This window comes from Sylvia atricapilla, chromosome 21 (assembly GCF_009819655.1).
Source record: "Sylvia atricapilla isolate bSylAtr1 chromosome 21, bSylAtr1.pri, whole genome shotgun sequence".
In the NCBI taxonomy this organism is placed as follows: Eukaryota; Metazoa; Chordata; class Aves; order Passeriformes; family Sylviidae; genus Sylvia; species Sylvia atricapilla.
In genome coordinates, this window is record NC_089160.1 from 3,676,394 (window position 1) to 3,689,486 (window position 13,093).

At 53.8% G+C, this 13,093-nt stretch overlaps 2 protein-coding genes across 2 annotated transcripts; one reads left to right on the forward strand and one right to left on the reverse strand.

Moving 5' to 3' along the window:
- The first annotated feature begins 2,670 nt into the window (after positions 1–2,670).
- GLA (galactosidase alpha) lies at positions 2,671–8,328 on the forward strand. Its single transcript, XM_066333961.1, has 7 exons — positions 2,671–2,831; positions 3,025–3,199; positions 3,398–3,575; positions 5,063–5,154; positions 6,048–6,209; positions 6,784–6,981; positions 7,142–8,328. The coding sequence occupies exons 1-7, from the start codon at positions 2,671–2,673 to the stop codon at positions 7,403–7,405; spliced, it is 1,230 nt and encodes a 409-aa protein (XP_066190058.1). The 3' UTR covers positions 7,406–8,328.
- Positions 8,329–9,282: 954 nt separating this feature from the next.
- On the reverse strand, positions 9,283–12,300 carry RPL36A (ribosomal protein L36a). Its single transcript, XM_066333960.1, has 5 exons — positions 12,212–12,300; positions 11,870–11,975; positions 11,067–11,134; positions 9,438–9,560; positions 9,283–9,351 (listed from the first exon to the last, which is right to left on the reverse strand). Exons 1-5 carry the CDS (start codon positions 12,281–12,283, stop codon positions 9,331–9,333), a joined length of 390 nt encoding a protein of 129 aa, XP_066190057.1. The 5' UTR covers positions 12,284–12,300; the 3' UTR covers positions 9,283–9,330.
- Between the last annotated feature and the right edge of the window lie 793 nt (positions 12,301–13,093).

The window sequence follows — 13,093 nt, forward strand, 5'->3', positions numbered from 1 at the left end:
ATGCCTGCAGGACAGCCTGTCCCACCCTGATCCCAACTCCAAGGCCAGGGCAGTGCAATGCCACTGAACAGGTGACAGCTTTCCTGGGGCTCTGGGCAACTTTTTGCACATTGCCCGAGCACAGAATTCATTTAAAGAAAATATCAAGCTCCAAAAGTCAGCCAGGCAATCCTGAGCAGGCCAGGGCTTCCTCTGCAAGTGGTAAAATGGACACAAGAGGAAAGCACCAGGAGCTGGACTGGCAATCCCTGCTGGGATTGGCCATGTCATGGGCAAAGGGCCCTCACAGGACCAGAGCCCCCATGGGGACAGGAGCCTTCTGGCACAGGGAAGGTGCAGGGTACTCTGGCAGCGTGGCTGTGCCAGCACCCCAGCCCTCAGCACAGCCCTACACAAGCTGTCCCTCTGACAGGAGTCCCAGTGCACCCCCTGCCACTCAAGCTGTGGCATCACACCACGTGCTCAGAGAGGCTGTCACCTCCACCTGCTCAGAGAGGCTGCACCGGGGCCCTTCCAAACCTCACACCACTGTCATCACCACATCCACCCCACAGCTTGGCTTGGGGACCAGCCTGCACCACTCTGGGGACACCAGCCAGTACAGGCAGCCCTCACAACACCCCACAGCTCCCCATCCCAAGGGGTGTGGCAGTGCAAGGTACTCCTGGGGAAAGGCAGGACACCTGGGAAGCAACAGTGAGGGATTGCTGGAACACAGGGACAAGCAGGGATCAGCCCTGCAGCACTCCCAAACGCTGGGAATAGGGGATAACTGCCCAGCTCTGGAGTGTCGTTTTGCACAAGAGAAAACAAAGCCATGAGGTTTTCCAGCCTCCAGAGTGTCTTGTTTTGTCCGACTTTGAGAAATCTCTGCGCTTCAGCTCCCCAAGGGACAGGGGGAGGACCCCGGCACTGAAACAAGGAGTGATTATCAGCCCACGGGCTCTGAAGACCTTTTGTTCCCTGGATGTGCACAGCAGGGATGGGAGGACACCTAGCGAGATTCCTCGATGGCACCCAGAGCTCTGTGCCTTGATGTCCACAGCCCTGCTGTGCTTCCATCCTGCCCTCCTCCTCCTGCTGTGGTGGGGCCCACAAGGAGACCTCCAGTGGGACTGTGGGGCCGGTCCAGCCCTGGGGGAGAGGCACAGGGGAGAACTGACTCCTCACATCCCATTTCCCACGGCTGCCTTGGCAGTGGGAGCCTCCAAGTCTCCTTGACTCCTCCAAGTCTCTAAGCGCTGCTCATGGCTTTGTTACTCCTGCAAAAACAAGGATTAAATCCAGGGCTCACCTCAGAGATGCTGGCTGGCATGCAGGTGCCCCTTACAGCTCTCCAGGTCTTGCTGACACCAGCACTGCTCATTTCCAGAGGTTCTCATCTCAACTGCCAGTCAGATGTAACTGGTACAAATGGGGCGATGCCCAGTGACCATGACTTATTCTTGTGGCTGAACTTGTTGAAGAGGGACCAGAATCTTTGAGTGCAAAGATCTGGATGGGCCCAAGCATCCCAAGCAGAGAGGCTGAATCCAACACAGAGTCCACACAGGCAGGCAGAGAGGCAGCAAGCAGCCTGGCCATATTCTACACTCTGGATCAGGCTGGATCTGACAGAAGAGCACATGGAGAGGTGCTTGGGAGGCTCATTCAGGAGCTTCTCACAGAGTTTTTGAGGCAGAGCTGAAAGCTCAGGGCCAAAACCAAGTCCTGAACCCATGGGGTACAATCCCCTCTTCCCCAAGACATACAGAACACACACAGACCCACACTCTGCACTCACAGCAGCCTCAGCACTGCTGAGCACACAGAATCATGAAGGTCGGAGAAGATCTCTGAGATCGAGTCTAACCTATGAGCAATCATCACCTTGCCAACCAGACCATGGCACTGATTGTCATGTCCAGTCCTTGAACGCCTCCAGGACTCCACTTCACTGGGCAGCCCATTCCGATGTCTGATCGCCCCTTCTGAGAAGAAATTACTCATGATATACAACCTAAACCTCCCCTGGCACAGCTGATGTCCCCCGATGCTGTCCCTTGTTCCCTGGGAGCAGCGCCTGACCCCACCTGGCTGCACCCTCCTGTCAGGGAGCTGTGGGCAGTGACAAGGACACCCCTGAGCCTCCTTTTCTCCAGGCTGAGCCCCCCCAGCTCCCTCAGCCTCTCCTCACGGCGCCTGTGCTCCAGCCCCTTCCCCAGCTTTAGTGCTTCAGCAGCTCAATGTCCCTCCCTAGCTGAGGGGCCAGAGCCGGACACAGGACTCGAGGTGTGGCCTCAGCGGGGCCCAGCACAGGGGACAACCACCGCCCTGGTCCTGCTGACCACACTACTGCTGTACCGGCCATGTGTCACTGGTCTCTCGGCCAGCTGGGCACACTGCTGGCGGGCACACGGACTGCGCCGCCCCGAGCGCGGCTCCTCCGGCACCTCCCGGCACCTCCCGGCACCGCCCCGCCGCCATGGGCCCGGCCACCTCAGTCACGTGACACGTCTCACGTGATCCGCGGGAGTGGGGGCGGGCCGATGTCCGCCTCGCTGCCCGGGATTGGCGGCTGGGGCGCACGATGCAGCACAACGATTGGTTGTCCTCTCATCCCCGCCCACCGAACTCCCCGAGGATTGGGCAGCCGGGCTGTCAATCATGCGGCAGTCCCGCGGCGGGGCGATGGCGGCGGCGCGGTGGATGCTGTGCTGGGTCGCGGCGGCCGCCGCGGTGGCGGTAGCGCTGGACAACGGCCTGGCGCGGACACCGCCCATGGGCTGGCTGCACTGGGAGCGCTTCCTCTGCGCCACCGACTGCGCCGCCGACCCGCTGCGCTGCGTCAGGTACCGCCGCGGGGCGCGGGTACCCGGGGAGTCCCGGGCAGCGCGGGTGGCGGAGAGCCGGCCCGGTGGTCTGGCACCCGCTGGGCCTTACTCGCGCTCCCTTGTGTGCCCCTGCCCGCCCAGCCCCCTGCCGGTGGTAGACATCAGACGTTCTCCGCTTTCTTTCCCGGTCGTGCGCCCTGCCCGTGCCCAGCGAGCAGCTGTTCGTGGAGATGGCTGACAGGATGGCCGCCGACGGCTGGAGGGACGCCGGCTACGAGTTCATCTGCATTGACGACTGCTGGATGGCCCCGACGCGGGACGAGCAGGGCAGGCTGCAGGCGGACCCAAAACGGTTCCCCAGTGGGATCCGCAAGCTGGCCGACTACGTGAGTGCCACCGTGGACGGTGGTGAGCCAGCCCGGGAGCCGGGGAGGGCAGGACGGCTGGGCGGGTATGGCTGCACCACTGCTGAGATAAGGCCCTGCCTGCCACAGTGGGGCTTTGCTTCCCTTGCTGCCCCAGATCCTCTTCCTTCTGCCTTGCGGCTTCCCCATCCCAGCGTCTGTTTCTGTCTGCACACACAGGTCCACTCCAAGGGTCTGAAGCTGGGGATCTACGGCGATGTTGGGAAGAAGACGTGTGCTGGCTTCCCTGGCAGCTACAACCACTATGACCTGGATGCCCAGACATTTGCATCCTGGGGTGTGGACCTGCTCAAGTTTGATGGCTGCAACTCTGACTCACTGGAGCTGCTGGCAGAAGGTAGGCATGGGCTCAAGGCAGCTATTCCCATGGGTGGGAATATTCTGCAGGCAGCAGCAATTCTTAGGCCCAGCATCAGGCTCCAGGGACTCAATTTTCCGTGAGCATACTCATTTAAGGGACTTGCTTACAAAAGCAAATCTGAGGCTCTGTTCTCAAGCCCAAGGTGTTGAGTATTGCTGTGTTAAGTGTTTTTACCTGCTCAGTCTCCTGGAGCTCTCCTTCAAGGACAGCTTGGAAAAGGAGCTTTCTCAGCCTAGAGCCTGGATCACACAGAGCACAGACACATCAGCTGTGAGCTCTGGGGATGGCTGTGCTCCCTCAGCTAATAACTCAGCACAGACTTTGCCCTTCTGCAGTGCCTGTACTGGAGAGCCCAGAGTGTTTCACACACTTAACCCTTAATCCCTTTGGTGGGGCCTTGTCACCGTGAATCAGCCTGAAGCCAGAACAGCTTGTGTCAGCCATCGAAGGAGCAGTTAGGAGAGCTTTTAGCAGATAAAAATGAAGGCAGTTATGGCATCAAAATCCTCCTGGGGTTTTCCTTTTTAAGCACACCAGTGTAAATAGCACTTGAGAAGTTATTTGCACAAAGGCTGGCAAGCCAGCAGCTAAAAGCCCAGCAGCTCCCTGTGCTGAGGGAACTAGGCTACACACTCTTTTGAAGCACAGGCAAATCCCAGCGCCACAGCAGCAGATTTACGGGAAGAACACTTTTAACTTGGAAAGCTTTTTTTCTCTTGACTGGGCTCTGTGGCTGCTGGCACAGTCAGCACCACTGTGTTTGGCAGCAGGAGTCCTGCACAAAGTCCTGTCTCTGCCTGGCAGGGAGAACCTGCCCAAGTGACAATGCCATTGAAGCCAGATGGTGGGGCATATGCCAACTGCCACAGACAGGAGCACAGCTCAGCACCCTGAGTGACAGCTGAGCTGAGAGCTCCTGTTGGATCATATGTGTAGCCCAGATACAATCCAGTTGTACTGAAGCAGTTCCAGAGGAGAGAGCAGACTTTTCATTCCCTCTCTGCCAATTGGAAGGGACTTAACAGGGCTGTTTGGGGACAAGGACAGGAAAAACTAGAGCTTTTGCATTCCTGCCCAGTCCATATGGTGCAAGTGCCTCATGAGAATGTACTCCTATATTAGCCAGCAAAGCTGCCCTGCTTGATAGATACTGACTTGTGTTTCCTGGGTATCTGGAGAAAAATGCCATACAGGAAAGCTTTTAAGCTCTTCCCCTGGCTGTTTGTACAAAGGGATCAGCAGTCTTGGAGCAACGGCCTGCCCAAGCAAAGCTCCCGTCCTTAGGAGGCAGGTGACTAGCTGCAGACTTTAAATTCCCCTGTCCTCCCTGTGGTGTCTCAAGCACAAAAGTGTGTTCAGTCTTAATTTTGCAAGAGTTGAACTGAAACCTGAACCTGTGACATTGGGTTAGTTCTACTGTGTGGCCAAGGAGGTTGTGTAACCTGTCTGTCCTCTTCCTTTAGGGTACAGGCTCATGTCTCTGGCCCTGAACAGGACTGGAAGGAGCATTGTGTACTCCTGTGAGTGGCCTTTCTACCTGAGGCCTGTGCAGCAGGTAAGAAATGCCTCCCAAGGTTTATCCTGGGCCTCAAGTGGGAAGAAGAGAAAAACATTTAAGATTGCAAAACAGCATCCTGAGAAACTTGCTGCTTTCCATTCTGACAGGGAACAAAGCTGTAAAATGGAGGAAAAAATTTTTTTCCTCCAGAGCCCTGAAGCATTGCTGAACCATTGCTCTGCTGAAACAGATTCAATAGGATCCTGCAGCATAAAGGCACAGGCCAGATGGAGTGTGCCAAAAAACCCACAGCATCCATCTGCCTCCTCTCTAAGGAGCCAAGCAGCAAACCATTGGCAATGTAGATAGCACACAGCCTAGCAGATAGCTGTGTTCATTCCTCCTGGACACGCAGTGCTGCAGGCTCAGCCTTGCAGACAGCTCTGGGGACCACAGGAGAGCTTTGTGACATCTTCCACATTGTTCAGGGACAGATTCCTGCCAGCCAGGGTCTGTGACTGACACATTGCCCTCCACCCACAGCTGCTTCCCCTGTGCCACTGTAACAGGATGGTGCCATTCCCTCCCACTGGAATTAAATGCATTACTCACCAAAGGGTGTAAACCCAAGAAACAGCAATAATTACTGGGAAATTACAGTTTAATCCCACTAGCCTTGTCACACCTTCAGTAAAATTGTGAGGGAATTTTGCAACAGAGCTGGTGGTCACAACTGTTCTTCCAAGGGGAGCAGTAGTGTTGTCTAGAACATGTCAGAGTGGAGTTACTGGGCACAAAGCATTCAAGGGAATCAACATGCACTACATCATCCAGATAGCTGGTGATGGAAGGCATTATGATTTTCTCCCAAGCTACCTTTGGTCCAGTCTAACCTTGTTGACACTTGTACAGCCAAGTGCTTTATCTAATCACACTCATTGTTCTGGCAGCCCAATTACACAGAGATCAAACAGTACTGCAATCACTGGAGGAACTACTATGATGTCTATGACTCGTGGAGGAGCATCATGAGTATCTTAGACTGGACAGCACTTCACCAGGACACCATTGTGAAGATAGCTGGGCCAGGGGGCTGGAATGATCCTGACATGGCAAGTACAGCACCACCCACCCCACCTGAAGCTTGAAAAATGCCTTCCCTCAGCTGCAGGCTAATAATGGGAAGGGAGAGAACTGGTGGGGAAACACTGAGGGGAAGGGCTCTGATAGGACCCTAGGATCAGGATTTTCATGAGAAGGTCCAGGGTAGAAAGGGAACTGCAGCTATGGGTAGTGCCAAGGAAGGACCATCTTTGTGTCACACAGCCTCCACAAGCAGTACCAGCTCAGAACACAGGTGTGGCATTGGGGGACAGTCTCCAAAGTGCTGTTGTCCTACCAGAATGAAAATCCCCGAGTGCCAGCATTGCAAGGATCTGAATCCAAAAGCATCCTTAAACACTGCCCAGCCACTTAAAAGAGCTTTCTTCTCTTCCACCAAGGACTCATCCTAAATTGCCACACAGTCATGCCTGGCTTTTCCCAACTAGCTGGTCCTGCTCCTGGCACTCAGCCTATCTAGCCAGGTTCCGGAGAGAGGTCCCACCCTGTGATTTCCTGGTCCTGGTGGCCCCATTTCTCCTCAGCAAGCAGCGTTACCAGGCACTTTTTGTTTGCTTGTCATAGCTGGTGATTGGGAACTTCGGGCTGAGCTGGGACCAGTCGGTGACTCAGATGGCCATGTGGGCCATTATGGCCGCCCCCCTGTTCATGTCCAACGACCTGCGGCACATCAGTCCTGAGGCCAGGCGTCTGCTCCAGAACCGAGAGGTGATCGCCATCAACCAGGACCCGCTGGGCAAACAGGGATACCAGCTTTTCAAGGTACAGCAGGAGAGGGCTGGGCTTGCAGAGGAGGGATGGAGAGGTGCTCAGGGTTTGGGAACAGGAGCCCAGTGAGCCCATTTGTTCCAGAAGCCTGCTGGAACAGACAGGCATGAAGACCCCTCCAGCCTAAGCCCTGGGTTTGTTTTCTCCTTGGCAGGACAAGAACTTTCAGCTGTGGGAGCGGCCCCTGTCTGACCGAGCCTACGCTGTGGCAGTGCTGAACCAGCAGGAGATTGGAGGACCCCAAAACTTCACCTTCTCCCTGACCCTCCTGGGCAATGGGCTGGCCTGCAACCCGGCCTGCTCCATCCGACAGGTGCTGCCAACCAGCAGGGACTGGGGCGTTTACAGCTGGATCTCCTCCCTGAGCGTGGAGGTGAACCCCACAGGCACTGTGCTGCTCAAAGTCCTGCCACTGTAGGCAGCACAAGGACAGTCTTTTCCTAAGCCTTAGGTTCTGTCTGAACTTGGGCAGGAAACTCATCTCCTTCTTCCAAGCAGGTGCCTTTTTTCTCAGGCATTCATTATCTGAACCTTCAGCCTAATGGGACAAATAGCCGTCACTCCATCATCAAGAGGTAACAGAGAAAGGGTGAACAGCAGAGCAGTGCCCCTTTCCCTGTCATCTCATCTGACTCCTCCTCCAAGGGGCTCAGGAGTCAAGTGTTTATGCCCACTGCCAAGCCAGGAAAGGCAAGGGATGCACAGGCATCTTACAGCTGTCCTTGAGCATTTCAGGGACAGTAGGAAAACACACCTTGGCCACCTTGCTCTTTTTCAGACCAGGACACACTGTCCAAGAAAAGCAGTTCCCACCCCTGCTGAGGAAACCCAACACTTCACTCATGGACACGCTCTTTAATCTTTTAACAACTCAGGGACTGACATGAATCATTGCACTTAGCAACTTTCTTGACAGCTGCTATCATGCCTTAGAACTCAAGTTTTTGAGGGTTTCCCCTCACTCCAGGAATCTCTCACCAGTGGCTGTCACTTCCTTTTAAATGACAACTCCCTCTCCACCCTTCATATGGCCACTGGAGTCCCCTTTCTCCATGAATCCTGCCTCCCAGAAATTTGAGTGTGCTCGCTTCCCACTGCTGGCAGCAGCCTTTAGACTGAAGAACATGAGCTCTCCAAGACAGGAGATGGATAATCACTTAAATCAACCAGCATGTGCAATTATGTTCTCCTCTGACTATAATACAATCAGGATTTCTTGATTTGTTCTTCTGTGATTAAGCACTTTTATTAAAATCCCTTTAAAAGGCTGCACTTTTTCTTATTTGCACTGTACAGGAGTACAGCATGGCATGTGAAATTAAATCATGGTTTAGAAAACAGGCCAGTTTGCTCCAGTCATTTAAGTTTCTGTGAAGTTTGTCCTGATTACTAGAAACAGCACTCAGTGAAGCTGGTGTAGTAACACCATGCAGTCCACCCTACAGGCCAAAGCCACCACTGAGCAAACAAAACTGAAAAGGCCATCACATCAGCCAATATTTATTAACAAAACCACAGATTGCCTTACAATTCAGTAACTACTCTCAATCATCATGAAGATGTGAAGAGGTTATTTCTCCATCCTCCAGCTCCGTTTCCACTACAAGAAAGTCACCCTTAAGGGTGAACTCTGTGTTGCATTCCCAGCACCTGCTAACAGCAGACTCCTACTCACAGAAATGTTCCTCTCTAAGGGGAAGCTGTCCTCACTATCTGCCACACTCTGGTTGTTTCCATTTGAAACTTTGCTGCTGTGCTTGGCCTTCTTCCTTCAAGGAAAATACTAAAAGGAGCCAGCAGCAGCTGGCACAGAGGAAGGCAGCTGAGGCCTGTTAATACCATGTGCCAGGAGCAATCACAGGCATGGAGCTGTCCCTCACTTCTGTCATCTGTCACAGCTAATGGCACCTGCCTAATTATCCAATTAGGCACCTGCCTAATGGTGCAGGTACCAAACTCACTGGCTGCTCCAAGGCCTTTGCTCCACAGGGCAGTACAGCTGTTTGTAAAAAGGGGGCTACAGCCAAGTGCAAAGGCTGTTCAGGGGGCTCATAAAAGACCCTGCACCATGTTCATGCAGAGAAGTCACTGGCACCCGTTAGAAAACACCATTAAAACACCCATTAAAAAACACCTTGGAGACACAGCAAAGAGATGCTAGCCATTGGCAGGGATTTTTCAAAAGGCAGGTTAAAAACTGTTCCGTTAAATGGTTCTGCAAGCAACACCTCCCTCCTGAGTTGATGTAATCATAACTCCCACTCCAAGAGAAAACACATTAAAAAAAGCAAGAGATCAATCTAATTACTTTAATATGGTTCGTAATGCTGAGTAGGATGATGCTCAGAACTGGATCACCTGGCCCTGTAAGAAGCAAGAGACAAGAGTGAGTTTATTCACCACTGAGTATTGCCCCCCCTTTCTCAGCCACTCACAGAATACAAACTCACCTTTCTCTTCTTGTCTCCTCCCAGCTCAAAGTGCTTGCACCTCTTGATTGCCAGCATCCTCTTGGACCTGCAGTTGGGCTCCACACACTCCAGCCTCAGCACAATCTTCTTGGTGGTCTTGGCCTGGGAGAGGAGGAGCAGGGTGCCTCAATGAACCACAGATCCACAAGCTGACAAACTGCTGCCTTCAGGGAGGGCTTGTTCCCTGCACTCCTGAACATGCAGTTTGCTCCCCAAGTCTAGAGAGAGACTACAAACACAGGCTCCCTCCACTGAAAACACGAAAGCACTTTAAGGATCAGTAGAGGAGTGAAGTGGATCTCTATCTTCACAAAAAGCGCACTGCCAAAAGCATTCAGTGGGGCAGGCCTGGTTCCTGCAGGGATCAGCCAGGCTGGAGAAGTCTGTTCCAATGAACAGAACAAGGAACTCACACTTTTACAGTGTGGGAGCACAAACCAGCAGTCCTCAGGAGAAATCCAGAGGAAAACTGGGCAAAAGAAACACCTGGAAGCAACACAACTGGCAAACCTTCTCTGGAACAACAGGCTCAGTGCAGGCCTGCAGCTACTCAGAAGTTGAATGAAACCTGCAAAACTGCAGAGGGAAAAATCCAAAGCTGGGAGGCTGCTGTAGCAGCGGGACAGGGCTGTAACCACCAGCTAAAAACCTCAGCCAATAATCCAGACAATGCTGACTGGGAAAAAACAGAAATGGGGATTGCAATGTACAGGTACAGAGTGCCAGCAATGCAGGTGTTTGATGCACTCTGCTTGCAGAAGCATTTTCTGTGAGGTCTCCCCACTTCCTGGCACAAACTCAACTTGAAAACCTGCTGCCTCATTTTTTCTTCTTGCTGGAAGGCTTCCTGTACACCTCCAGCAGGACACCAGGGCTTCCCAGCAACAAGCCAAGAAGCACAACTAAACTCACAAATTCACCCACTGGGTTTTGCTTCCCTGCTGTAAACACCACACCAAGCAAGCAGACAGCTCCTTTCCCTTTGCCAAGCCCCTCCCCTTGGGCAGGCAGTGAAGGAAACGTTCCTTTCACTGCAAATATCCCTCCCAGAAAGACTTCACTCCCCTGCAGCATCAAACCTGAGCATCTGCTCTGCAAACACAGCCCTAAAAATGAAGAGCATCTCCACTAGACAGGACAGCAAGGAGATGAGCCATGTCTTTGATGGGAGCTTAGAAGGGAGATGAAGAAGGACTTTTTAACAAGAGCACAGAGTGACAGGGCAGCAGGAAGGCTTCATACTGAGATTTAGATTACAGTAGGAAGAAATTCTTCCCTGCAAGGGTGGTGAGGCCCTGGCACAGGTTTCTCAGAGAAGCTGTGGCTGCTCCATCCCTGCAAGTGTCCAAGGTCAGGCTGGATGGGCCTTGGAACAATCTGGGATAGTGGAAGGTGGCCCTGCCCTTGGCAAGGGGCTGGAACAAGATGGCCTTTAAGTGCCTTCCAACCCAACCCGTTCTGTGATGAGGAGGGGACATCTGCAGTGCCAGCACAGAGCTGCCCTGACACAGCAAGAGCAGAGCACTGAGGAACCCTCCCTCAGCTGGGCATGTGGGCTGCCAAAGCAGTCTCCTGTTCCTGAGGAGCAGCACTCAGTCACTCACTCACCTTTTTACGGAAGATGGGCTTTGTCTGGCCCCCATACCCACTCTGCTTCCGATCGTAACGCCTTTTTCCTGCGGGGAAAAATACCTCTGGTCAGGCAACAACCTAGGAGATGCTACAAGCACAGGAGGCACTTCCTAAATGCCAGCAGAGCTCAGCCTGTCCCTGCACAGCCAAGCAGAACCAGTGCCTCCCTCCTCCAGCAGCCTCGTGCTCAGCCCATGGCCACAGCTCTTGTGCTGTGCCCAAAAAGTGGAACCTTTCCCTCACTGTGCACCCAACACACACAGGGTAAAGGGCCTTGATTTGTTCACAGTTCTGTGCAAAGAAGGGGGCTGCGTGGTAAATCCTCAAAGCCAGTACACAAAGGGTCAAAAACATACATACAGTCCTGTTCAGGTGATATTTGCATAATTAATTCACGTCACTAATGGTGGGGCTACTACTGGATTCACTTTCTTCCACCTCGACTTGAAGGCCCAGCACATTTTAAACTGGCAGCCCATACCAAGGCTCTCCCTCAGGCTGGGCAGCCTGGGCTCCAGTTGTGCTTTCCTAGACAGCTAGCTTCACCCAGACCACATCCCCTAATTAGTTAAACATTTCTACACGTCCGAAACTGCTTTGGCCTGACACGTCCTGAGCCTTTCTCCCTTTTTCTTATTTTTTTAGCCCCCTTTACTGTACAGCACATCCTCCCTAGGCATACAAATGCTCCCAATCTACACCACCCGTGCAGGACACACGACACCCGGAGCCCGCACGCCGCTTATCTGGGTCGCGCCCTGGGCCGCGCCCGTCCTCACCCTGCGCGTAGAGCGAGTCCTTTCCCTTCTTGTACTGCGTAACCTTGTGCGGCTGGTGCTTCCCACATTTCTTGCAGTAGGTCCGGCGGGTTTTCGGCACGTTCACCTAGAGGAGAAGGACAAACGCCGGTCACGGCCGCTGCGCATACGCCACATCCCGCTCCGAAGGCCCCGCTCCCGCCCTTCCCCTTCCCTCGGGCCCTGCGCTGCCATCTGGGGATGGGGAAGCCCCCGACCGGCCTGGCCGCACAGCGCGCACCCATCGCAGCGGAGGGAGCCCGGCCCGGCGCAGCCCCGGGGCGGATGGCGGCGGATAGGGCCCAGCTCAGCCCTACAACTCACCATCTTGGCGGCGGCGGCGGCCCGGAGAGGAGGCGCTACCGGAAGCGGAAGTGGATGTGAGCTGGGGATCATAGAGAGGAGCGTGCAGGGAGGGCGTGGGGCATGGCGCCCCCTGGCGGTTGGGAGGAAAGCAGGGCGGCAGCCATAGGGGTCAGAGACTGGGGGAGTGACCGGGGTGGGGACCTGTGGGATCTGCCCGGTGCAGGTGACGTCCAGGTGTTTGAAAGACAAATTATGTGTCAATAGAGTTCCCTAAGGTTTAGGGCCTGACAGGTTTCAGTGATCTCAGAGCTGGGTGGAAGTTAACAAGGCTCGGGAAGAAGGACTTAGCACTGACAGTGGGCACAGAGAATGCAGAATTAGGGCCACAGGAGCAGTTGGCAGAACTCTCAAGACAAGCGTGTAACTAGCAAAGCTAACTAAACAACTGTGCTGAATCAGCTCTGAGTGGAAAAGAGACATTCCAGCATGGGAGATCACAACACCAACTCACAGACCTGAGAAACCCGCTGACCCAAACTAAGAGAAAGACTGAACGTGTGGCCTAATTCACATAAAAAACGAGAGACTCATTCAAAACTACAAGATAGAATAGTAATGAATGATGTAATCTGTGTACAATGAAGATTAATGTTTTCATTTGCTGAAATGAATAAACGGTGGAAAGTTTTGATCGTGACTCTGCTGGCTTTGTGAATTTGCCACCAAGACCTCTTTCTGCACAGAACAGTAACTAAACCAAATACCTCGGTTCTGTGTGGGGATCAGCCTCACGCACATGGGGTGAAAGAACCCATTTTGGGACAATAGAGGGATGGTCAGCCACCTCAGCCAGCACCTGGCACTGCCCACAGCCCGGCCCAGGCTCCGGCCACGGCCGGC